A 26,799-nucleotide genomic window follows, 5' to 3' on the forward strand; every position below is an offset into this window, starting at 1 on the left:
CCCTAGCTCAACAGTGGCCAAGACCAGGAGTAGAAATGAGCCAGATCACAATGACGAGAATCATCCCAGTCGCTTCCCTCTGTCTCCCAAGGTCCCTGCTGCCTCCCACCCGACAGCGCTGGGGTACCATCTCCACAGACCCTCCGCACAGTCTCTCTAAACGTCCAGATCATTCCCTGTAGAGAATGCATCGCTATAGCAAGCCACTTAAAGGGCCGTATGATGTATGCTCTACTTCAATAAAAACGCTTATAAAAATAATCCTCGGCCACCAGGGACATGCAAATCAAAATCACAGGACATCACTTCACACCCGCGAGGAAGGCTGTCATCCAAAAGGCGACTAGTGACAAGTTGATGAGGACATGGAAAAACCGGAACCCTCACGTGCTGCTGGTGAGAACGTTTGATGGTGCAGCTGCTTTGGAGAACAGTCTGGCAGCTCCTCAAAAGGTTAAACATAGAATTACCACGTGACCCAGCAACTTCAACTCCTAAGAATATAACCAAGATAAACGAAAACATGTGTGCACAGAAAAACTTATACGTGAATGTTCATCACAGCATTATTGATACTATCTAAAAAGGTGGAAACAACCCATAATGACCATCAGCGACACAGATGAATGGGTAAACGGAAGGTGGTATTGTACATGCAGTAAAATAGCATTCAGCCATAAAAAGTAACGAGGTACTGGGGACAGGCTATAGCATGGATGAACCTTGAGGTATTAACGGGAAGTGAGCCCTTCACATTTTGTATCCTGCATTGGACAGACACAAAAGGCCACATGTTATATGGCCCCATTTATATGAATGGGGCTTCCCTCATAGCTCAGTCAGTAAAGAATCTGCCTGCAGTGCAGGAGACCCGGGTTGGATTCCTGGGTCGGGAAGATCCTCTGGAGAAGGAAAAGGCAACCCACTCCAGTATTCTTGCCTGGAGAATCCCATGGACAGAAGAGCCGGGCAGGCTACAGTCCAAGGGGTTGCAAGAGTCGGACACAACTTAGCGACTTAACTACAACTACTATTTATATGAAATGTCCACAGTATAAAAATTCATACAGACAGAAAGATTAGTGTTGTCTGGGGTTTGGGGAGGAGGGAGAAGACATGGAGCACGCCTAGGAACAGGAGTGCGGTGTCTCCATAGGGCTGTGACAACATCCTGGCTGGCTGCACAGCCTGCTGAATACACACTGAACTGTACGCTTTAAAATGCTGCATTGTATGGAATGTGCATTATATTCAGTAAAGTCATTATGAGAAATAACAAATCATACTCGTATGGACTCAGATATGGAGACAGGGAAGATGTTCTTAGCAAGGATCTGAGATTCAGTTAGGAAACTGGGCAGAATCTTCTTTTTTGGAAAATTAAATAAAATTTTCAACTTTTTAAAAATTTTTTTAGAAAATTAAAAAATTTAAACATTAAAACAATCAACATTTCTGGAAATTTAAAAAAATTTTTCTTCTTTTTGGCTGCTCTGCATTTCATGCAGGATCTTAGTTCCCCAACCAGGGATCAAACCTGTGCCCCCTGCAGTGGAAGCATGAAGCCCTAACCACTGGATCACCAAGGAAGTCCCTTTTTTAAAAAAAATGTTTTTTAATTGGGCAGACTCTTCTGCTCCCCATGTCCCCCTCTTCTGAGCCTCCAGGGTCAAAGGTGGCCATCCCACAACCTTGTCTTAGCAGGTGGTGAGGCAGGCAGTCTGAAGTCACTGCTAGATCCAGTGCGATCTCCCACCTGACCTTACTTCTGGATGGTCGGGCAGGACACAGCGAAGTTTGCCACCAGAACACACAGGGCGAATCAGTTTTGCTTCTTTAAGCAGGGGCCGACTTCTGGTCAGATATGGAGTAGAACAGCACCAGGAAAGCCAGGTGATACAGGAAGCCACACGGGGACCAGCCTTTGGGACTGACATTGGAGCCCCTGTGAACTGCGGCCAGAGTCAGGATCTATGGGACCGGGGAGTCAGACTGTGAGAGCTCCCAGGATGGTAAGATGGCCAAGAGGTCTTTGGGAGGGGTCCTGGATCCCACTTTGAGGGAGTCATGTCTGAGAAATCTTCTTAAAACGGGCCTTGACACCCTACCTGGCATCCCGGGACAGATACCATCTGAAGCTGGACCAGACCTACACTCGCTCCGTCAGGAGCATTGCTTTTACAACCTGCCTTGGAGAATCGGGGCCTTCCCTGGTTGAGATGGTAAAGAATCTGCCTGCAATGCAGGAGACCCGGGTTCCATCCCTGGGTCAGGAAAATCCCCTGGAAAATGGAACAGCAACCCATTCTAGTATTCTTGCCTGGAGAATCCCCTGGACAGAGGAGCCTGGCAGGCTATAGTCCATGGGGCCACAAAGAGTTCGGACAAGACTGAGCATCTAACACTAACACTTGAAGAATTGGGTTGGGTTCCCAAGGCCACCCAGTCTGTCTTTGTTAAATGACACTGATCACCAGAATGTTCTTTCCCAGAACAAGCTGAAAGATGCCTTCCTACCACTTCCCTCTGCTGGAGCTAATCCCTCCTCCATCTGACAGCCCTTCAGTATTTGAAAACAATGAATATGCCTTTTATGTTTTCTCTTTTCTAAGTTACATATGTCTGATTTCCTTTTTTTTTTTTTTAGCAAACGCACTTTGCAGAGCTGAGTCACCCTTCTCAGAACTGCCTTTAAAAACAATGTTTTCTGCAGCTGGGCGTTTACTGCAGACACCAGGGCCCTGAGGGTCCCAGCCCAACATGTAGCTGGTGAATCACCCACCAGTGATTCCACTTGGCATCTCCCCCGGTCACTCTGCCTCCTTTGTTTTGGAGCATCACTGGCCCTGGAGTGCAGGCAACTCCACCCTAATGGGGCAGCACACCAGTCTCAAGTGAGCCTCGGAACAGACCTCGTGCTGCCTCTCAGCAAGCAGGTAACTGGGGACCTCGGAGTGGATGAGCAGTGTGGGGACAGCTCTATGTGTGTGCTTAGCTGCTCAGGTGTGTCTGACTTTTTTCGACCCCTGTGGACCGTAGCCCACCACGCTCCTCTGTCCACGGGATTCTCCTGGTTCTCCTGCACTGCAGGCAGATTCTTTACCATCTGAGACACCAAGGAAGCCCATGTGTGAAACAATTCAGAGGATAAAGGCTGATAAACCAGCAGCCATGGAGCTCCTGAGAGACGGTGCATCTCCGCTCAACAGGGAGACAGCAGGACAATATCACGCCCTCTGTCCCACAGCTGCCCGGCCACCCAGTAGGTGCCTCCAGGTGAGGGGCCAGGCGCCCTCCAGGGCGCTCTGCTGCCCTCTGGTGGTGGATGCTTGCAGTGGCTCTAAGGGGAGGTTCCACCACGCCAGACTCACGGAGAGGACCCGTCAGAACCCAGCCTCGGCCCACCTTCCCAGGCAGCATAAGCCTGCAGGGAAGGTGCAGAAGGGGACGGTGACAACAAGGACAACAGAAGGGTTCTGTCTGTGACAGAACAGGGCACAGAGACTGGTGTCTGCTTTCACTGGCGAAAGCGTGTGTGCTAAGTCGCTCAGTTGTGTCTCTGCTCTTTGCGACCTCATGGACTGTAGCCCGCCAGGCTCCTCTGTCAGTGGGTTTCTCCAGGCAAGAATACTGGAGTGGGTAGCCGTTTCTTTCTCCAGGTATCTTCCTGACCCAGGGGTCAAACTCATGTCCTTTACCTCTCGGGCACTGGCAGGTGGGTTCTTTATCACTAGTACCACCTGGGAAGCCCTCTCCACGCAAACTGCACACTCCACGGAGACTGTGATCCCGACACCCCTTCTCCCCTAAAGCAAAGCCTCACTTTTTTGGTCTTCACATGACAAAACTACATGAACTGAACAGAATCTGGCCAATGTCAGGCATTCACTCCGTCCCAAAGAGATACTAGTTCCCTGGCAGTGACTACGGGGTGCCTCTCTCTATACCTTTGGCGAGGAAATGAATTGATGGGTGGGCATAATTCTTGAGGTATGAGCCTACCATGTTCCCCTCTCTGCCGGCTGAGAATTAAAGCCTCTTTTCTATTTCCTCCAAATTCTGTCTCCGTATTTTTTATACAGCTTTGGTGGGCAGAGAAAGCCAAGATTTTTGCCTGCAACATACCTGGGCCATTCTAGTTTCCTCACCTGAGATGCAGTGGGCAGGGAGAATGGCTGACCCAGATACCCACCAGGAAGAAATGACTATTTGAGAAGAACTGATAAAGAGTCCCTTGGACTGCAAGGAGATCAAACCACTCAATCCTAACGGAACTCAGTCCTGAATATTCAATGGAAGGACTGATGCTGAAGCTGATGGCATCACTGACTCAATGGACATGAGTTTGAGCAAACTCTGGGAGATAGTGAAGGACAGAGAAGCCTGGTGTGCTACAATTGATGGGGTAGCAAAGAGTCACACAAAGGAGTGACTGAACAAGGATAAACTATGAATGAAGCCCGCCTGACCCCCAGGTGCATTCTTTTGGGAAAGTTGCCCAGTAGGAGGGTTACAGGAATTCAGGAGCATTCCGTTCACAGACCTCAAGCTGATATTCAAAGGAGAGAAGCAACGTTCCAAGTGTGCTTCCCAACCTCACTTTTTCCACGTGGGCCAGATGCAGGGGCTCCACAACAGAGGCACAGAGAAGCCTGAGCTGCCCTGCTCACTGCCTGCCAGAAACACAGCCTAGGGGGACTCCAGAATGTCACTTTTAGAGGGAAGCTGTTCTGGGAGAATGTGAGCCGGGACCTGAAGCTCTAACACCTTTCTTTTATGGCCCTGGGGATAAGGCCCAGTAGAATAGGGCCGGATTTCTCAATTTCTTGCCAGGGAGGGGAGGACTGCATTTCAAAAGGACCTAAAACAATTAGACCCCAGATCACACCTCCATCTAAGCAATAGGGCAGCCAAAGAATCTTGGGCCAGGAGCTGGAGAGGGAGATCTGGGAATCCAGGTCGGGGGGGAGGCAGAGGGCTTCGGGGAGGGGTAGGTGGGCGCTCATCTTCCTCCTTCAGTCTGCCCATCCCCCACTTTCACACACATTCTCTTTCAAATGAAAAGGCCAGGACTAGATCTGGGTTGGGTTAATGACAGCCATCACCAAACTGACCCAAAGTCTCTCTCTCTGAGTCCAAAAGGAAGAGAGACACTCCGTAGACACTCAGGGCTGCAATTCTGTGTTCTCTGCCCACAGCTCCAGAGGAGGCCCTGGAGCTGAAACTGGGACACTGGTGGTGGGTGGGCTTCTCAACGTGCTCGAACTCAACGCGGACCCTGACCCCTAGATCAAGGCCTTGCCCGCCGGCTGCCTGCTGGAGCTGGGTGGGAAACTGGGGTCCAGCCAACCACCCGCCACTGGAGACCCCCTCCTTGCCCACGGGTCCCAGCCCACCCCACTCACCAATCTGCAGGACTCTCCCGAAGACGGAGGCGTCGTCCACGGTGCTGCAGTTCCACCGGCGCTGCCGGAACTGATGCTGGCATTCCCTGATGCCCGTCCTGGCACCCTCCCCGATGTAGGCCATGTGCTCCTGGTAGAGTTGGCACAGCTTCCTCTGGCCAGCGGACAGCCCCGGGAGCTGGCTGCACACGGGCTGGGCTCCGATGATGAACATCTCAGGTCTCTGCACTGGGCTCATCGCCAAGGACCTGCAGCCAGAGGGAGGGCCGGGGTGAGCACGCTGGCCGGGGCAGCAGCAGGCCCAGAGCTCCACCCCCTCCCAGAGGATGGACCCTGAGCCAAGGGCTTGGGAAGGAAAGTCAGTGCAAACAGAGTCCTTGCTTTCAAAGGGAAACCGAGGCACAGATGCAGGCGACACGCAAGACACGGAATGCCTGAGACCGCCTTGAGCATCTGGATCCAAGTGACCAGAGGGGGAAGGGTGCTCAGCGACGGGAGCAGCCTTTAGGAGAGTGGGGCAAATATGCAGGGCGGGCACAGGGTTCTGTGCAGGAGTGTTGAGGCCACTGTGGCCCAAGTGTGCGATGTGTGTGGAAAGCAACCGAGGCCTTCAAAGAGAATTCCCCTTAGGCTTTAAAGTCGAATCTGATTTACATACAGGGCCAGACACTCTCAAAGTTCTCACTTCCCGCTCACCCCCACAGCCCCTGAGCCCACCCTCTAGGGCTCTCCCCTGGCTCATAGAATAAAATGCTGAGCTATGGATCTGCCAGCTGAGCAAGAAGAGAGCAGAGCCCAGACCAAACAGCGGCGGGGGGTGGGGTGGGGGGGGGGTGCCTGCCGTTTCCCTGTGCGCCTAGCAATGACAGTCATCTTAAAAACACAAAAGGAAGCCACATGTGGTCCCGTCAATCCCTCATGCGGTTTTTCAGACTTAAAAACCGGGAATCCTAGTCTCCTTTTCCTCACCAGCCGAAGGAAAAAAAAAAATCAATATTCTTATTGATCCTTTAACAACAAAAGAGCTATTTCTAACAAGCCATGGAGATGGGGGCGGAGAGGGGGGGAACAGGGAGAAAGGACTGTAGCCAGGACCAGAGAAGCCAGATGAACTATTCCTTCATCCTCTGGGAGCCATCATGTTAACTCTGGGGCTGGAGAGAGAGAGGAAGAGCTGTCTGGTGTTCTGGGGTTCTATAAAGGAATGGCCCCTTCTCCCCACCTCCATCGCCCAGAGGAGCCAGGCTGGGAAGGGCTCCGGCCCCGCACTCACCACCAGGAGCTGGCTGTGGCTCGGAGCGGGGCCCAGCAGATGAACAGCAAGGCGAGCAGGGCCGGCAGGCTGGGCATGGTCCGCCTGCGCCCCGCCCCCCCCAGGGCCGAGGATGACCCCGGGGACCGACGGCTTCCGAGACGGGGCTCCCTGGAGGGAACAGATGGAAGGGGGAATCAGTGTGGGATGGACCAGGAGACCCCGCTCCCCCGAAAGGTCTGCCTCCCCCCAGCCTCACTCCCACCCTGGCCTTCTCACCCGAGGGTCACCCCCAGCCAGGGGGAGCCCTGCTCAGGACCGCTCCCTAAGGCAACAGGGAGCCAAGAGACCAGGAAAGAGGAAAATGAGACATTCCCACATCAGGCCGGAGATGCTCGGGATGCTGCATGAGCACCTGCCCTTCTCCAGAGATGGGGCCATCCCCTCTGCACCCCTACTCAGGGATGCAAATGTTGTATGGAGCTAAAAACACCTGGCAAGTCCATTCCCTACAGGCTCACGGGAGCCTTCCCTTTCAGTCTGCACCTTCTCCCTCAAACCCGTCTTCCACATCCTAGCCCACGTCTACCAGGACAGACAGGAGACGGCAAGGACATTTCAGTTTCTCAAGCCCACTCCTCTGGGAGATGTAAAAGCCTTCCCGGGCTGTGCGGAGGTACCCTCCCCTCCAGTGGCTGTGCTTCCTCTATGCCCTCCAGGGGCCCCAGCAGCCCCCCAGCAGGGATGCTGGACGAACTCTCTGGAAATGCACCCCTCCCCCCGCTCCCCCCTAAGCGCCCATCCAGGGCACGACCCACACCTCAAGGCCCCTCAGCACCCCAAGCTTCACGAAACATTGGCTCCCACACTCTGAGCCCCCACTTCACACACACATCTCACCGCTCAGCGCAGGGCTTCCTGGCTCTCTGGGAGGGGGCGGCAGGGCTTCTGGGTCATCAGCCCAGGAGGTATTTCTGCTCTGGGGCCACCGGGAGAGGAAGGTGGCCGAGCAGGGCCCGGGGGTGCTGGGCCACAGCTGTCCCCACCCCCTCCAGGCTTTTCTTCGGGAGGTCCCAGCTGGGGCGGGGACACCAACAGGCAGGTGGCCAGCGGTGTGGGGTGGGGGGCAGATCAAAGCCAGGACTCGCTCCAGCCCCTTTGTCATGCAGAGCCGGCTCGGAAATGATCCGGCCTGGCCGGCCACTAACAGCTCCCCCACACCCAGCTTTCCTAACAGACCTCGCGCCCTCCCCGACCCTCCCCCCGCCCCCATAAATCCTCCCGTCCCCCAGGGCAGGAGGTCTGTGAATGCCCGCCTGGGACCAGAGATGGAGCAGAGATAGGGCCGGCACCAGAAGCTAATGGCTTTATGGAGGGGAGGGCACCAGGGCCGGAGCAGGACGGGAGGGAAGTTTCAAAGAGTTTCCTTGTCCAAACACCCTGGACCCCACCACGAGCCCTTCTGGGGGACTGGAGGGCCGGGCGCCTCTCCCTGGGGTCCTCTCCCTCCACGCCCACCCCGCAGCAGGCCTGTCCCCACACCTGAGAGCCGACTTCTCTCTCCCAGCGGGTGACACTCTCTCTCAAGCCTGTCCCCCCCACCACCATCAGGCCCCTGTGAAACCCCTAGGGGTCTGCAGGCCCCAGGTTCAGGCCACACTGGGGCCCTGTCTCTGCGGACAGGAGGCAGGGCCGCCCTGACCACCGGCAACAGGCGCTAAGGCCAAACTTCCCTGGAGCTGCTAATCTTGGCTCATAAAAATCACCCAGGGCAGGAATCACCGAGCAGATGTTTGGCCACCCTGTGCTCTCCAGCAAACTCTCGGCTCATTAAAATATATACATATGTATGTTTTATTTTACGTACGGTAATGTATATGCTTCCGGTGCTCTGTGACAACCTGGAGGGGTGGGATGGGATGGGAGATGAGAGGGAGGTTTGAGAGAGAGGGGGGATATATGTATACCTGTGGCTGATTCACGATGATGTATAGCAGAAAGGAGCAATTATCCTTCAATAAAAAGTTTAATGTATATAGATATAGATATTAAAAATTGGGGGAAAAAAGACCCTACCACGTGTGCTAGCATCTTTCTGTACCTTCCAGATAGGCGGCACCTGAAATTGAACACTTCCCCCCCCACCAAAAACACACACAGCATCTCTCAGGACACATTCTTTCCTCAGGACAGAGGTGACACCAACCCCAGAGGTCACAGCTGGCTCATCTCCCCTGCCTTCCCAGGGTAGCGAGGCAGGAAAGGCGGGCGCTGATGACTGGCCTCCTGAGTCTTGCCCTGCCCGGCTGGAACAGAAGGAGGCTCTGAGGCCCAAGGCTTGGCCAGGGGTGCAGACAGAGCACAGTTAAGTAGGAGGGGTCCAGGGCAGGATGCCAACCCCCCACCCCACCCTGCCCAGAGAGCCAGGTCAGATAGCTGCTCTGCCCTCCTGACTCAGGGTTTCATTCACTCAACACAGTCATCCACCAGATGTGCCCTGGGGGCCTGCTATGTACCTGTTACACCCTAAGTGCCAGAGACACAGCCAGAACAGGCAAGGACATGCTACGTCAGGTCCAGTGAACCTCGAGGAAGGACTGAATGGGGACAAAGACCCAGAATGAGGGTGTCAGCTCATCCTGAGTAGGGCCCTCGGGGGAAGCCTCCCCCAGACCCCCAAGTAGACAGATGGAGTGCAGCCCTGGGCCCCTCTGGGCACATCTAGGGTCCTTACTGAGACCTCTTTACTGTCGCAGCCAAAAGGGCGCATAATTGAATTGGGACTTTGCCAGCCACCAGTTTTCATTCCCTAAGAGGCCGCGTCTACCCCGTGCAGTCAGGGATGCAGAGAGGGACTCCGGTGGGTGGAGCTGACCCAACAGCCCTGCCCTGGAAGGGGCGACTCGGTGCTGTCCACACACAGAGCATGACGCCTGGGGACCCCAACCCACAGGACAAGCACCTGCCACGGTCACTGCTGCTCACGGAACCCCCACTGGGCTGCCCCCAGAGCCTGAGGGCTGGAGCAGCTTAGGTGCCCCCTAGGAAGTGTTGTCACCTCCCATACCTGCCCGGGGCCCCAGACGGGCACCGCCCCCCCCCCCACCCATGCCTGGAAACCTACCCAGAAAGAAAGCCTTTCTGAAGGTCGACACTGGTCACTGTGTGAGCCAGCGAGGAGTCGTGTCATTCAAAGGCACATGACGGTTTTGTCAGCGGTCCTGGCCCGGCTGGCAGATAGCCTCAGCGTTTGGGAGGGGAGCGCCTCCCCCTGTGACCTCCCAGCTGCTGTCCAAATGCTGCCCTTGGTCCCCAGATTTCTGCGGCTGGGGGAGGGGAGGGTGGGGGAGCGGAGGGGGGTGGTCCCAGCGCCTCAGGCCAGTGCCTTCCGTCCCCCAGCCACTCCATCCATATCCGCCACCATGGAGAAGGCTCTTCATGGACCTCAGGACTCCTGACAACCCCTCCTGGAGTGCAGTCTCCTTTACCTCCGTTGTGCTTTCCAGAAGTGCTCTCGGCTCTGTAAGCCCCAGAGCCCAGGCACCAGCTCTCCTGCAGCAGCATCATGCCCTCCCTGCCAGCCCACGACCCCCCTTCATTTGAAAACTCTCAAAAGTTCCCAGCCATGGAGCCCCCCGAAACTTTCCCACCTGGCCTCACTCTGCCTCCGCTCTTCGCCTGAAGTTCCCACCGCAGGGTCTCCTTCCCAGTCCCCCTCCTGCTCTCGGACAAGCCCTGCTCCCCTCAGGAAGGATCTTGTTCCAAGCCTCTTCCTCTCCAGCAATCGAGCCTCAAACCACTCTCAAGTCCACAGTCAAGGTTCACTTCCTCCATAAAGCTGCCTTTGATTAATCTAACGCCAGGCTTTTTCCACTGACCTTGGCGCCTGGAGGGCGGTGTCCATCCTGCCCTGCACAGTCCATGGGCACTGCCTGGGGACCTGTGTGTTCCTACCTCTCCGGCAGGTGCCACGTTTCCTGAAGGTACAAGCGTGCCCCACCCCGCCTTATCCCCTGGGTCCCCCATCCTGCCCGCTGAACGTGTACCTGACAATAAACAGCTCCTGACTGATGACCGGTGACAACACCTAATACTAGTGAGCATTTATTAAGTACTGTCTACATGCACTGAGCCAGATATTTTGCATCCATTTTTCTCATTTAACCATCACTAAAATTCTATGGTTTAGGCCATTTTTATTCTCACTTTGAGCAGGGAACTGAGGCATGGAGAGCCCAGGTAACTTGGTCTCACAGCTATTGAATGGGAGACCCTGGCTTGGCAACGAGGCCTTTCCCCTCTCCCCCAAACACAGGTGCCACCCCCTGGAGCAAACATTTTCTCTGCTCTGCCTCCTGGGTGTTCACCACTGTCCTACCAAGGCTGTCCCAGGACAACATCCTGACTTAGGAAGTGGCCCCAAAGCAAATGTTGATTAAAAACCTGCTGATCGTGGGCTTTCTTAGTGGTACAGTGGATAGGTATCTGCCTGCCAGAGCAGGGGACATGGGTTTGATCCCTAGTCTGGGAAGATTCCACAGGTCTTGAAGCAACTCAGCTTTAAGAAGTCACAACTTCTGAGCCTGCACACCTAGAGCCGGTGCTCTACAACAAGAGAAGCCATCACAGAGAAAAGCCCGAGCATTGCAACAAAGAGTAGGCCTCGCTTGCCACAACCACAGAAAGCCCACAAGCAACAGTGAAGACCTAGGGTGACCAAAAAAAAAATAAAAAATGCTGATTGCAAAGTAACTGGTATAAACACACACACATACACACACACACACACACACACACGAGTCTGTGGTAGGAGGAAAAAAAAGCCAGACTTGTCCTCAACTAGAATGATACGCAGATTAAGAATAGGTCAGGATATTTAAAGCTGGAGAAATTAAAATAGAATAAAAAGAAATTTTCTTTCATTTTTTCACTGAAGTATAGTTGATGTACAAGAAATAGAATGATAGTTTTAAGGAGCTAGTGTTTATGTTGCAATGGGGGAGCCCAACCAAGCTGAGAGATGAGGGCCTGGGGAGACTGACTGTAGTGTGTTGTAAGGGTTGAGGGGAGATGCAGGCAGAGGGGAGGAGCAGCATGGTTTTAACAAGCAATGCAAGGTTTGGGAGAAGGTGGAATGAAGTTTCAGATTGTTTATAACAGTGGTGCTGAGCAAGGGACTGTGCCCCCAGCTGGAGTCGCTACTCTGATAGCGAAATCGTATTGCTTTTCAATGAATACAACTGTCAAGGAGTTCTTTTTATTTTTTAAAATTAATTAATTATTTTTTTGGCCATGCAGCTTGGTATGTGGGATCTGAGTTCCCTGGCCAGAGATCAAACATGTGCCCCCTGCAGTGGAAGCTCGGAGTCTTAACCGTTGGACCAGCAGGTGAGTCCCTAAAATCTGCTTCTTGATGCTTCAGAGGTACAGGAGTCCCCAGGTCCCGGGGCCTCAGGAAGTGTGAAGCGCCCTCTGGACCTGCTGGAATGAGCAGGTGAGTAAGTCCCCAGACCCCGATCCATCCCTGTGCGGTCACCAGAAGGGCTGATCCCTACCGGGTCCTCCTCATCTCACTTGGGAAAGCAGAGTTTTCTCCTCATGAAAAAGTGAACGTGTTAGTTGCTCAGTCATGTCTGACTCTTTGTGACCCCACCAACTGCAGCCTCTGTCCATGGAATTCTCCAGGTAAGAATACTGGAGTGGGTTGTCATTTCCTTATCCAGAGGATCTTCCCGACCCAGGGATCAAATTCAGGTCTCCTGCACTGCAGGCAGATTCTTTACCATCTGAGCCATCCAGGTGCCAAGCAAAAGTTCCTCAGAAGATAAGAAAGAGGAACTTTTCCTCCTCCTGAATCCTGATAAATTCATTTACAAAAATGCTCTAGAGAAGAAGGTAGAACCATACAGCCAGAGGTGAGTGTGGTTCTGGAAACAGGGCAGCCACACCTGTGGACTTTGTTACCAGGGGAGCTGAGAGGAGAGAGGAAAATAGCCTGAGGGCTCCCAGCTTCCCCATTGTCTGCATTCACTGGGTCTGCTGCTCTGGGGGAAAGCACTTACCTGGACAGGTGCCACCCACGTCTGTGCATTGCTTGGTTGGAATACAGTGAACTAGGCAAAAGAATGAAGGTATGGATCTCCACTGCTGGCAGGCGGATGCCCTCTCTCCATAATGGGCTGATTAGAATTTAAATGTTTGTTGTGTGCTACCAAGTAAATGTGTTCCTGTTTTTGCAAACCTAATCATATTTTAAAAGGACCTGGGGAAATCTTACTATTTAAAAAAGCAGGACTTGGGACTTCCCTGGCAGTCCAGCGGTTGGTCCACTGCAGGGGGCAAGGGCTCCATCCCTGGTTGGGGAACTAAGATCCCACAGGCCACTCCATGTGGCCAAAAATTAAAAAAAAAAAAAGGCGGGAATCACCAACCATCAGACAATCAAGTCTCTTTGACTAATATAAGGTTCTGATATATGAATGCTTCATGGGTGGGGGAGGGGACACAGGCTGATTTTCCAAACTCCCCACCATTCTCTACCGCCTCTCTCCTGGCTGCTTCATGAATTCATTTTGCTTGCCAGTTTCCTAAAAGCTTTTAAGCATGTGACTCTGTTATTTATTTTTTTGTGACTCTGTTATTTAAAGGAATCTTAATATGTGTTGTGGTGGTGGTTTAGTTGCTAAGTCATGTCTGATTTTTGCAACCCCATAGACAGTAGCCTGCCAGGCTCCTCCATCCATGGGATTTCCCAGGCAAAAATACTAAAGTGGGTTGCCATGTCCTTTTCCAGGGGATCTTCCTGACTCAGGGATCAAACCCACTGCTTCGTAGGCTGAGTCTTTATCACTGAACCACCTGGAAGCCTACTATGTGTATTAAATATTATATTTTTATATATTACTTATAATAGTCATTTTACCATGTGAATAGTCATTCTGAACTATTTATAATTCTGGATTTGCACACATGGGGTTTTCTGAAAGCGTTTACATATACCGGTTCTTTTTCCTAAACAACTCTGTTATTTCTTCCCAGAAACAGAGAGTTTGGATAAGTTATTGCCTCATCTTACTCTGATCTTCTTGCTCACTTAAAATCTTACTGAAGTTGCCAACTTCCTGCTTCAAAAATGAGTGGTTTCCATTTGGAAAAATAAGATAGGCATTTTCTTCATGTTTATAAACACATGAGATGCCTACTGCAGTTAAAAGAACCATGTGAGCAGCAGCCTGGACCCACAGAGTTGGAATAGGGATGTGGGACACTGGGCGTCCACCAGCCAGGCACTGGGGATGCGGTTGAGGAAGAACCAGCCAGAGAGACCTCCAGGGCAGAGCAGAGAGGATGGGGCGGCTGACTGTCCTAAGACTGACCACCCACACCGACATGCGCCCTGGCTGCCACGAACTCTAGATGATGCCTGTTGTCGTCTCCAGCTGGTCCGCTGGTCTGGACCGACCCTTGGGCTGTGCTGCAGAAAAGGCAGGTCCTCAGAACGAAGAAGGGCCAAGCATCCTTCTAATGACACCAGAAGCAGGAAGAGCTCATCCCGGGCAAGAGCCCCTACTTCTCAGCTTCCCTCGCCAGCTCTACACCCACATTTCCTTCCCCCAAACCAGAGTAAGACAGGCGCCTTCGGGTCAGGTCTGGGGGTCTCACAGGTTCTGGCTTTGGGGATTAAATGACTCGTGTGGCTGCTTCTGGGAAAAGCAAGATTCCCGTCCCCCACCCCAGGCAGGTTGAGGGGGCTCTTGGTTCACCACCGAGATTTTTCTGTCTCTTTCGTGGCTCTGCCAGGCCCCTTCACAGGCTCCCAGCCCTCCTAAGGCTCCCAATGAAGGCTGCAAGGACAGAGGCCCAGCTGGGTGGCCGGGTGGCCAGGGTTGCCTCATTGGGGTCCACAGAGAATGCAGGGGACACACAGACGCCTGCAGGCTCCTCAAATTCTGCAGCCCCTGCTAAGCATCCAGTGTCCAGCCTGTGACAGATACTGACTGTGGGCCCACTGAGCACCACGGAGGGGCAGACAACAGATGAGGGAGGGGTCACTCCTCCTAAGAAGACAGCCTCGCTGCCCTGCCCGATATGGTAGGCCACCAGCTACTCATGACTGCTGAGAGCTAAAATGACTCAGCATTTCCCTGGGGTTCCAGTGGTTAGGGCTTGACCCTTCCACTGCAGGGGACCCGGCTCAATCACTGGTCAGGGTTAGTTTTAAGATGAGGACCCTTGTAGCAGGACCAGGGGAGAAGTGGCCAACCGCTGCAGGCCCAAGGATCCGGCCCAAGACTGTCACCAGCGGCGGGGACAGAGCTATAGGACTCCTGGCTGTGGTTCAGCTCTGCGCCTCCCAGAGAACAGCCGACTTGCATTATGTGTTGAATCCCATGGAAGCACCGCCTGGGGCGGGGAGGAGGTGTCCATATTTATTCTCTTTCTGTGACAGCCGCATCCAGTGAAGAAAAGGGCTACAGGGTCCACCCAGGATCTGGAAAGCCAGCTGGGCTATTGGAGCTTGTCTCCACTTCTCCATGAATAAACATTCGGCAGAGGAACCCTGAGCAAACAATGTCGCTAATGATGTACGAAGCAGATGGGTCCCCAAACCCCACTGGCCAGGGCGACACCGGCTCCGCCCGGCTAACTCTAGCGCAGAAATGTGTTTTTGCTGAGGAAGGCCAATGACTCTGTAACTGGACAGGCGCTGAAGTCACACGGGGCGGAAGTGTTGAATCAGGGGGCATCTTTTGACTCCATAGCTTTCCAAAGCTGACCATGCTCTGTGGCCACAGCCCATGTCTAGGTGATGCAGCAGTTCAGGTCGCAGAAAAGAAAACAACTCTCTCCTGCCATCTGGGTTCCATCAGCAAAATAAAACAGCACTGTGGGTTTCAAGAGCTGTCGGAAATTCTAGAAAACTGATGTAAGAGCCTGAGGCCTGCCGCAGCAGCACTACTAACATCCTGGAAGATGCAAAAGAGAGGTGTGTCTTCTCTGCATTCCTTCCACACTAGCCTCTGCACCAAGGTGATGCGCGTTCGTGATAAGCTCCCTCCATAATTTATATGTCAGTTGTATTTCAATAAAACAAATAGATTTAGAAAACTAACAGAGAGGGAAATTTTAACGAAGACCCTCTGCAAAAAATGCCCAGAAGCCAGTGTCTCCAAGTTCAAATCAAGGACACATTTGCAGGAGCAAGAACGAGGCAGAAGCGGTTTTTTTTTTTTTTTTTTTAATTATATATTTTTCGCTGTGCTGGGTCTTCATTGCTGTGAGTAGGCTTTCTCTAGGTGTGGTGTGCGGGGGCTACTCTAGTTGCGATGCACAGGCCTCTCACTGCAGTGGCTTCTCTTGTTTCAGAGCACGGGCTCTGGGTGCTCGGGCTTCAGTAGTTGCGGCACAGGGGCTGAGCTGTCCCATGGCACCTGAGATCTTCCTGGACCAGGGATCAAACCCATGTTCCCTGCGTTAGCAGGCAGAATCTTTACTACTGAGCCACCAGGGAATCCCTGGCAAGAGCGTTCTTGATCTTCTGCGAAGGGCCTCACCCTTGCAGATGCCACTGTCTGGGGGGCAGGAACAGACAAGACAGGTGGGTCTGGACCTCTTATGTGTATGACAACAGTCAGCTTCCGTTAGGCTCCCTGGTCCGCTGGGCAGCACAGGGCCGACTGTAACCCCTTAATCTGCAGAGAGGCCTGAGCTTTTCACCCACAGGAACGAGAAAAAGCATCCTGATGACAATTTCCAGCTTCAAATGGTCAGACTCCTAGAAAAATCTCAGCACTAAAAGGTGTTTGCATCGAGAGAAACCACACACCCAACTTGAAAAGCCAGTATCAACAACCAAAGAGTCAGTGGAAAACCTCCCAGCACAGCCCAGAAGTATAATGGGACCTATTGGGCTCCACGAGGAAAGCAGGGAACAGGGTACAGAAATGGTGAAACGGTTGTATTTATCCAACATTCAGAAAATATCCTGAAAGAGAGAGGCAGATCCAGAAAAGTCTGCGTTCTCACCCAGTCCTGGGATGCTCCCCATGACACAGTCTCTGCTCTAGGCTGTAAAAGACAGCTTCCTTCTCCCTCTCTACTCCCCACCCAAGACACATATTAATCAAAAAAAAAAAAAATCAGATAAAAGAATATTTGTTGTTGTTGTTCAGTGGCTCAGTCATGTCTGACTCTTTGCAGTCTGCAAGTCCATGGACTGCAGCACGCCAGGCTTCCCTGTCCTTCACCATCTCCCAGAGCTTGTTCAAACTCATGTCCATCGAGTCGGTGATGCCATCCAACCATCTCATCTTTTGTCAGCCCCTCCTCAGCATCAGGGTCTTTTCTAATGAGTCAGCTCTTCACATCAGGTGGCCAAAGTAATGGAGCTTCAGCATCAGTCCTTCTAGCGAATATTGAGGGTTGATAAAAGAATATTTATTGGGTGCCAACTGCATACACTGTACCAGGGGCTGCAGGAAGTCAATGAGAAAGACAAACTTCTTGTCCTGGTTCAGCGAGTGCAGCCAGGCTGGAAATGTCCAGGGAGGGTGTGGCAGTCACAGGGGGTGGTACAAGGGTTAGGGACACGTTCCCAGCCCTTTTCAATTCCAGGCAGCTGCTGCCAGCGAATCTCTAGCTGTTTGGTTCGCTGAGCAAACAGAACTTGTGATGATTTGTAAGCATAGAAGTAAACCTCCTGTGACCTGTTAAGGCCCCTTTGACTTAAACAAACAAGCAACTTAGAAAAAAAAAAAACTGGAAACAAATATACACAGAATAAAATGAACAAATAAATAAATATACAGCTCGATGAATTTTGACATTTGTGTACACCCACGAAACCACCACCAAATCCAGGTGCATCTAACCATGAAGCAAACCAAACTGGGAAAAATGGGGGAAAGAATCTCTGATACGCCTCTCTGAAGTTATTATATTGCTGTTGTCAAGTTTATTTTGATGTTTAGAGATAGTTTACTCTTTTGGGGGGTGAGGTGGAGGTGCGGGAGGTCCACTCAAGCAGGATCTAGAAACACTCTAACAGGCACTAGGCGACCCTCCCCCAGGATGGAATAGTCTGCTTGTTTAATTTTTCAGGATCCCTAACGACTAAGAGATGTTCACGAAAACACTCCGGCTCCAACCTACTGCCATCATGTGTTTGCACCCCTCCTGTTTACAAAGGGGTGAGAAGCAACTCAACTTTCATGTGGGACTGGGTGCTTTCTCATGCAGAACACCACAGATGTAATCCCTTTAGCTTTTTTTTTGCCAGCCATTGCTTTTCATGGTAGAACAGAAAACAGCAGACAAAGTTTTCAGGTCTTCAAGTCTCCCTTTTCTAGCTTTGTCTTAGAATTTAAATGAATGGAATTTAAAAGATGAAAAAAAAAAAGGGGGGGACTTCCCTGGCAGTCCAGTGGTTAACACTCAACATTCTCAGTGCCAGGGACCCAGGATCGATCCCCGGTCAGGGAACTAAGTTTTCACAAGCCCAAGCTCTACACCATGGCCAAACAAGGAAATAAAACAACCCCCCACCTGCCGTTTGGAACACAATCCATGCATCAGAATGGAACAACCAGCTCTCTCCAAGGACAATTTAAGATGATCAAATTTTAAGATCTTTTTCTATTTATTTTTTTGATGTGGACCACTTTAAAAGTCTTTATTGAATTTGTTACAATATTATTTCTGCTTTATGTGTTTTGGTGTTTGGGCATGTGGGATCTTTTTAGCTCCCTGACAGGGATCAAACCTGCACCCCCTGCATTGGAAGGCAGATTCTCAACCACTAGACCATCAGGGAAGTCCCTAAGATGATCTAAACTAAACCATGGATTCTTTTTTTTTTTCCCTTCAAATTAAAGTACAGTTGATTTACAATATTGTGTTAGATGTACAGCATATCGATTGAGTATTTTCGCTGATTATATTTTATTATATGTTATTACAGGGTAATGGGTATAATTCCCTCTGCTGTACAGTATATCCTTGTGGCTCATCTATTTTATACATAGCAGCTTGTATCCGTTAATCCTGTATGCCTAATTTGTCCCTCCCCTCTTTAATCATGAGATTCCTTATGTTGCTTAAGGATGAAGAAATGCTCAAATCTTAGCACTTCCTATTTTATACTATATAACACAAAAATATTAGCACATTAATTCACATAGTACTCACAGCTTTCCATTGGTGTAGGACACCTCTTCTTAGTAAATGCTACATTTATATTGGACACACTAATGGTCAAGCCTTAGCCCAAGGAAGCAGGTACACCATCTCTACCATGAAGCATAAGACAGGCTGCGGCTGAGGTTACACTGCAGCTCGCCCACCTCTTTGTCCACTAGAACGGCTTCTTAGCTTATATATTATTTTTCAACATATACCAAATGTTTAGCATTTATATATAAAATCAAGAGAATGGAGAACCAAGCAAAAAGAAGACCGCAAAGGTGGGGATTTCCATTTCCCCAGAGCATGTTTTCTAATTTTATTTGTTATTTATTTATTGATTTTTGGCTGTGCTGACTTTAGTTGCTGCACAAACTTTTCTCTAGTCCTATGAGTGGGGGCTACTCTCTAGTTGCAGAGTGCAGGCTTCTCATTGCAGCAGCTTCTCTTGCTGCAGAGCATGGGCTCTAGGCCACGCGGGCTTCAGCAGTGATGGTGCACAGGTTTAGTTGCTCTGTGGCGTGTGGGATCTTCCTGAACCAGGGATCGAACCTGTGTCTACTGCACTGGCAGGAGGATTCTTTACGACTAAGCCACCAGAGAAGCCCAGTGCTTTTTCTTTTAATATACTCAATAATATGTTTATTATTTATTTGTTTATCCCCCCACCCAACCCTCAGCACATTTAACAATTGCTCACATCATTGTTTGAAGTAGCTATTTTTTCTCCCCTGCTGCAGTTTATTACCATCCTCCTCACTTAGTGGGGGAAGTGAGCCCACTTTTGTGGACTTCTGCCCACGCCTGACTATCCTTCCAGATTCACAGTTCTTGGATTTTTTTGATATTTGTTTATGCATTGGGCTGTGCTGAGTCCTACTTGCAGCAGATCTTAAGTTGCAGCATGTGGGATTTTTTTTTTTTTTGAGGATAATTGCTTTATAATGTTGTTAGTTTCTGTGTACAACAATGTGAATCTGCTCTAAGTACACAAAATCCCCTCCCTCGTGAGCCTCCCTCCCACCCCTCCATCCCAGCCCTCTAGGTCATCACAGAGCTCTGAGCTGAGCTTCCTGTGCTGTATACCAACTTCCCACTAGGAACCTATCTTACACATGGTAGCGTATATATAGGGCTTCCCTGGTGGCTCAGATGGTAAAAAATCTGCCTGCAATGCAGGAGACCCAGGTTCCACCCCTGGGTCAGGAAGATCCCCTGGAGAAGGGCATGGCAAACCACTCCAGTATTCTTGCCTGGAGAATCTCAGGGACAGAGGAGCCTGGTGGGCTACAGTCCATGGGGTCGCAAAGAGTTGGACATGACTGAAGCAACTTAGCAGAGTGTCAATATGTCAATGCTACTGTCTCAATTTGTCCCACCCTATCCTTCCCCTGCTGTGTCCACAAATCCATTCCCTATGTCTGCATCTCTATTCCTGCCCTGCAAATAGGTTCATCTGTGCCATTTTTTTCTAGATTCTATACGTATGGCATTCAGGATCTTTGGTTGCAGCATGTAAACTCTAATGTGACATGTGGAATCTAGCTCCCTGACCAGGGATCGAACCCGGGCCCCTGCATTGGGAGCGCAGAGTCTTAGCCACTGGACCACCAGGGAAGTCTCCAGACACAGAGTTCACGTAAAACATCTCATACAAGGGCAAGCCTCCGTGAGAGGTTCGCAGAGGCTCTGCAGTCCCAGGAGTGACCCTGTGACCCTGAGAAGGTCACTTCTCACTCTCCGCCTTGTTTTATCCGTTTGTAAAACCCAGCGCTGTCCTCATGTGTCCTCACCACGCCCTCAAAGCTTCAAAGGGAACCATCATCCAGTCTCTAGTTCCCCTCTTCTCCCCAAATGCTGACAGCTTAGTCCCCCCAGACAACTAAATCAATGAATTCTGGATGGTCAACAGCAGGCATGGACCACTCCGGTCAGTTACTTTAACTTTGTGGCTTTAAACGGCACATAACATTTGGAAATCAATAGTAAACAACAAAGAACCTCACTGAGTTCAGCACTGAGACAAGTTGTTCCAACTTTAGGAAAGCTGGGACAGGGTTTCTGTGCTGTTTTCACACCTTGAGACAGCAGGGAATCCACGCTTGGTCCTAGTGGCCCCTTGGGAATAACTGTTTATCAAGAAAGCGACAGACCCCATGATGATGTAAAGATGTGATTTTATCCTTCCTGGGTTGTGAAGAGTTAACACCAACAAGGCTAGATTGTGCTTTTTTACCCCTTGAGATTCTGGGGTTTTTTTGTTTTTTTTTTAAAAACCTTTAACCCTATCCTCTTGGCAGAAAAGAAGATGTGACCGTGTGCGAGCTCGGCGTCAGAGGCAACCCCTAGTCCTCCTGTGGGTCTGACATCATGCAAGAGATGTAAATGCCCAGGTCCATCCACAGAGGACTTTCCAGCAAGGCCTGGCTCAGTGCCAGCACTTATCCAAAAGGAAACAACCTTCAGACTCCGGTCTGTAAGGCTGCAGACAGCAGCGTCCTAGGATCTCGAGGAGTTACAAACCAGTGCTGAGTAAGATTGATCTCAGTCCCCTCCCTGCGTTTGCAATATTTATCAGGATTTGGCAAACAAATATTCCAATGAATATTCACTGGAAGGACTGATGCTGAAGCTGAAGCTCCACTACTCTGGCCACCTGAGGCGAAGGGCCGACTCATTGGAAAAGACCCTGATGCTGGGAAAGACTGAGGGCAGGAGGAGAAGGGGATGGCAGGGGATGAGACGGCTGGATAGCATCACCGACACAGTGGACATGAGTTTGAGCAAACTCGAGGAGATGGTGAAGGACAGGGAAGCCTGGCATGCTGCAGTCCATGGGGTCGCCAAGAGTCAGACATAACTGAGTGACTGAACAACAACAGGACAAATCCGTGAGGATCCTGAAAAAAATGACCTTGCCCGGCAGAGAGAAGACGGCCCCAGGCTGGGGAGAAGCAGCCTAGCTAGCTGTCTACTCAGGTGGTGAAAGTTTGGAATTTACTCGACCCTGGGAGCTCATGGCCAATGTCTACTTCTCTTGGAAAAGGGAACTGAAATGGGTTAAAAACAGTCCTTCTCTACCCCCGTCAGTCCTCCAGAGAGAGAGTCCAGGGTGCAGCACCCAAGCCTGCAAACATGAAATGGCACTCACGAAAGGTGGATATGCACTCTGTTCCTGTAAATGAGTCCATTTATGTCATTGTTTGAGACTCCACACAGGAGTGATGTCATGTGCTATTTGTCCTTCTCCATCTGACTTACTTCACTCAATATGATAACCTCTAGGTCCGTCTATGTTGCCGCAGAAACAGACTCACAGACACAGAAAACATGATAATTACCAGAGGATATGAGGGGTGGGGGGGAGGATAAAATAGGAGTTTAAGATTAACAGAAACACAGTACTATGTATACAATAGATAAACAACAAGGACCTGCTATATAGCACAGGGGATTATCTGTGATGTCTTGTAGTAACTTGTAATGGAAAAGAATCTGAAAAAAAAAGTATATATTGTGTACATATATATACACGTGCACATGTGAACATATGTGTATATATATACACATATATACATACATGGGGCTTCCCACGTGGCTCAGTGGTAAAGAATCCACCTGCCAATGCAGGAGCTGAAAGAGATGCATGTTTAATCCCTGGGTCAGGAAAAGTCCCTGCAGGAGGAAATGGCAACCCACTCCAGTATTCTTGCCTGGGAAATCCCATGGACAGAGGAGCCTGGAGGGCTACAGTCCATGGGGTGGCAGAGTCAGACACAACTGAGCGACTTAGCACACAGACCCTACACCCATATGTGTATACATGTATAGCTGCATCACATGCTGTACAATCGAAACTAACACAATATCGCAAGTCAACAGTACTTCAGTTAAAAACAAATGATTGAAAATGTCTGAAACGCAGGGGCCTCCCTCCTCTCCAGATGTTCTGCCTAATCTTCGCTCCTGGAGCACACTGACCTCTCCAGACCCCACCTCTCCTGCAGCCCAGGGCCACACTCCTCTTTTCCTAGCACTGCCCGCCCCCCGAACCCCTGTCCCTACCCCCTCACCTCCCCCCATTCTCCCCCACTCCCAGGCTCCCGGAGGGTCTGCTCACCCCAGGTCACCTGCACCGAGAGGGGGCTGTTTCCTAGAAAGCGGGCTAATAGGGAAGCAACCACTAGAGGGTGACATGATTACACATAAGCGTGCTCCTGGGGACCAAGCAGGGCCAGAGCTGGCCAGGCGTCCAGCTGGAGGCCAGGAGAGGCAGCGGGCCTCAGCACAGGTGACCCACTGTGACGAGCACACTCACAGCTGTGTCTGTCCTCAGACTTCGGTCATGTCTGTCTGTCTGCCTCTGTGTGTGTGTCTCTCTCACACACACACACTGACCCATACTGCCTAGCTAACCAACCAGGGCCTTGGGTGTTCTGCACAAAAGCCACTCCTGGCCGTGGTCCACGCCCGTGAATGGCAGAGTGCACATCTCAGCCGCCGCTTTCACCGCCCTCCCTGCAGCCCAGCCAGGTGGGAGGGCAAGCTGATGTGCCTCTGCAGGGCAGTGGGGCTCGGGGGCTTAGAAAGTGGCTTGAGACCTGGACTATGGAGCTCAAGTTCCAGTTCTGTGGGCCTGTTGGTCCTGAGCACTCACCTGTCTGTGCCACGGCTTCTACCTGTAAATGGAGGTGAGAAGATGTGAGGAACAGCTAAGTACATACTCGTAAAGAACTCTGAAGAACGTCTAACACGCAGTACAAGCTCAGTAAATAGCAGCGGTTTTCTGACAGCCAGGAGCTGTGCTAGAAGGTTTTGTGCATTATTCTACTCAATCCTCACAAGCCCCCAAGATACAAAAGTCACTAGTCCCATTTCACAGATGGAAACACCAAGGCTCCAAGTGGTTAAATAGCTTGTCCAGAGTCACAGAGCTGATAAGAGACAGACTCCAGGTTTTTTTTTGTTTTTTTGTTTTTTTTCTTTTTTTTGCGAGGAGGGAGACTCCAGGTTTTAACTCAGAATCTGTCTGACTGAAAACCCATGTTCTGGGACTTGCCTGGAGGTCCGGTGGTTAGGACTCCTCGCTTCTACTACAGGAAGCATGGTTTCGATCCCTGGTTGGGGGACTTAAGATCCCACATGCCACGTGATGCAAAGTAACTCAATAAAAATTAAATAAAAGCCCACGTTCTTTCACTACATCATGGGGAAAACTTCGGACTTTGCACCAGAAGACTCAAAGGCAACAGATGGGGGCAAGGCGGGGAACAAAATTTTTTAAACATTATTTGTGTTTTGCTAAAAAAGGAGAGCCTTCAAGGAATATAATTTAGCAAAAGTTTTACAGCAGAAGTGAAACCAGAGAATGAGAGGTTCTGGCAGCAGCAGTACCGGGGAACCTGCTGGACATGTGAGTTCTCAGCAGCTCCCCAGACCTCTGACCCAAGGCCTTCCAAGTTACTCAGATGCAAACGCAGGCTTGAGAGGCACAAGAAAGCCCAAGAGCTGGTGCTGAAAACCTAGGTCAGAGGCAAAAGGCGGGACGTCTGTCTGGCAGACACTGAGTCTGGGACTGACTCTTCCTGCCTGGGGGAGGAGAAAATGAGGGGCACAGAGCCAGGGCCACCCCCACGTGAACGCCCACCTCATGACGCTCTTGTGAGTCGGCTGCTCGGTTCCTTTGACCTGCACATTACTCAGAAACAGGAAATAACATTTTTTAAATGTTTAACTGTCAGTAAGAATGCATCTGTGTAATTTGGGGGCACATCTGTGGGGGCTTTTTTTTTTTTTTTTGATGGTACATTTATAAAACAAAAGAAAACCACAACAGCATTTGTTAGGTCCCTTCCAGGGGCCAAGTTCTGCACAAGGACCCTCCCTCTCCACTGGTCCTCTAAACAGAGGACGTTTTATTTATAACCATCAGCCGTTGGCACTTCCACCACTGACTTCCATCACTATTTTGCAGTGCACTTCTGAGTCCTTAGGAGCAGACACACCCTCTGCGTCTCTGTCTACTCCAGGGCACAGAGCCGTGCACACCAGCTGTATGTACCTCCCCTGAACCATCAAATGATTGAAAACCCTGCCCAAGTGTGCAGTGCTTAGAAATGGCTATGTTTACAACACGGCTTATTCTTATTTTAGGGTTGTCATAGCTACCTACTTGGTAACAAGCAACCAAGGTGTTTGTTACTATTACCAAATATTAGCTGCTATTTGGGGTTTTTCGATCCAAGTAATTCTAATCCTTTGGTCGGGTGTTGGAATACATGAAAATAGGTAAGAGTTAACACGCAAAAGTTGAAAACGACAAATTTCAAGTGGCAGCCACATTTCCAGAGTAGATGGGGGGAGTGTCCATCCATCTGGGGGTGACTCTCAACAGTCACTCTTTCTGCATGAGTTTTTCCAGTTAGGACACAAAAGGGTACAGTCATTCTGAAGTGAGGGCTCCAGTCAACCAGACCCCAAACCCTTATTTTTCTTGGGGTGGATAAAGCCCTTGTCTACAGGATATAGTGAACTAATAATTTGGGAGTCAGTAAACAAGTGGTTTGGGGGTGTCCCAAGCAATTTGTCAATGTGAGAACAATTCTCACCTATTTTTTCCTATTTATTTACGTCTTCATTTCACATTGTTTGCTGTTTCTTTCATTTTCACATTTACTATATCTTCTATATTTTCCTATAATTTCATTTTTAATTGTTGCAAAATACATATACAGTAAAACTTACCATCATAGCCATCTTAAAGCGTAGAATTCCATAGTGTTAAGTACATTCACATGGTGCAACAAATTCCCAGAACTTGTTCATCTTGCAAAACTGAAACTCTATGCAAATAAACAGACCCTCCCCCTCAGCCTCTGGCAACCACCCTTCCAGATTCTGGGATTTTTCACCACTCTGCACACTTCACATAAGTGAAATAATACCCTATTATCTTTTTGCGATTGGTTTATTCCACTCAGAATAAAGTCCCCAAGTTTCCTCCATGCTGTGGTATATGATAGCATTTCCTTCCTTTTTCAGGCTAAATAATATTCCATTGTATAGATAGACCGCATTGTGTTTATCCATCATCTGTGAGGGACACTTAGGTAGCTCCTACTCAAACCACGCATCTCAGATTGGGGCTTGAACCCATGTGCTGAAACTTAAACCTGGCCAAAATCTAGTTTGCGACTCAAACCCACGTGGCCAGTACTTGGTGGTGGTGGTGTAGTCCTAAGTCGTGTCTGACACTTGCAATACCATGCACTGTAGCCCACCAGGCTCTTTTGTCCATGGGATTCTCCAGGCAAGAATACTGGAGTGGGTTGCCATTTCCTTCTCTAAGCGGATCTTGCCAACCCAGGAATCAAACCCAGGTCTCCTGCATTGCAGGCAGATTCTTTACTGACTGAGCTACGGGGCCAGGACTTGAACCTGCCCCAAACCCATGGTCCTCCAACTGAGATCATACACCTGGTTTCAGGACCTAATGAAGCTCAAGATCTGGATGTCTCAGGGCGGAAAGAATTCAGTGAGAGACAAAGTGATAGGTAAGGAGTGGATTTATTTAAAGAGAAACACACTCCACGGACAGAGTGTGGGCCATCTCAGAAGGCGAGCATGCATGCTAAGCCACTTCAGTCGTGTCCGATTCTTTGCAATCCCATGGACTATAGCCCGCCAGGCTCCTCTGTCCATGGGGATTATCCAGGCAAGAATGCTGGAGTGGGTGACTGTGCCCTCCTCCAGGTGAATCTTCCCAACCCAGGGTTTGAACCCGTGTCTCTTATGTCTACCTGCATTGGCAGGCAGGTTTTTTACCACTAGCGTGAGAAGAGCCTCAAAAAGTGGTGTGGTTAGTTTTTATGGGTGAGGTAATTTCACACGCTAATGAGTGGGAGGATTACTTAAACTATTTGGGGGAAGGGGAGGAGTTTTCCAGGAATTAGGCCACCACCC

General features: G+C 50.4%; 1 protein-coding gene and 1 non-coding gene across 3 annotated transcripts in view; both read right to left on the bottom strand.

Annotated features, from left to right (window-relative positions):
- WNT5B (Wnt family member 5B) overlaps positions 1–26,799 on the bottom strand; it is a 78,683-nt gene that overhangs the window by 6,571 nt on the left and 45,313 nt on the right. The window contains exons 1-3 of one of the 2 annotated variants that reach the window (XM_043880664.1): positions 10,308–10,623; positions 6,679–6,828; positions 5,406–5,653 (exon numbers count right to left, since the gene is read on the bottom strand). In XM_043880664.1, coding sequence (XP_043736599.1) covers positions 5,406–5,653; positions 6,679–6,755 — 325 coding nt within the window. In that variant the 5' untranslated portion in view covers positions 6,756–6,828; positions 10,308–10,623. Of the gene's footprint in view, positions 1–5,405; positions 5,654–6,678; positions 6,829–10,307; positions 10,624–26,799 lie in introns of those variants that run through there. The other variant, XM_043880663.1, reaches the window with a different exon arrangement.
- On the bottom strand, positions 20,383–20,454 carry TRNAG-CCC. Its single transcript has one exon. It is a non-coding gene; the product is annotated as a tRNA-Gly (tRNA).

This window comes from Cervus elaphus, chromosome 22 (assembly GCF_910594005.1).
Source record: "Cervus elaphus chromosome 22, mCerEla1.1, whole genome shotgun sequence".
Taxonomy (NCBI): Eukaryota; Metazoa; Chordata; class Mammalia; order Artiodactyla; family Cervidae; genus Cervus; species Cervus elaphus.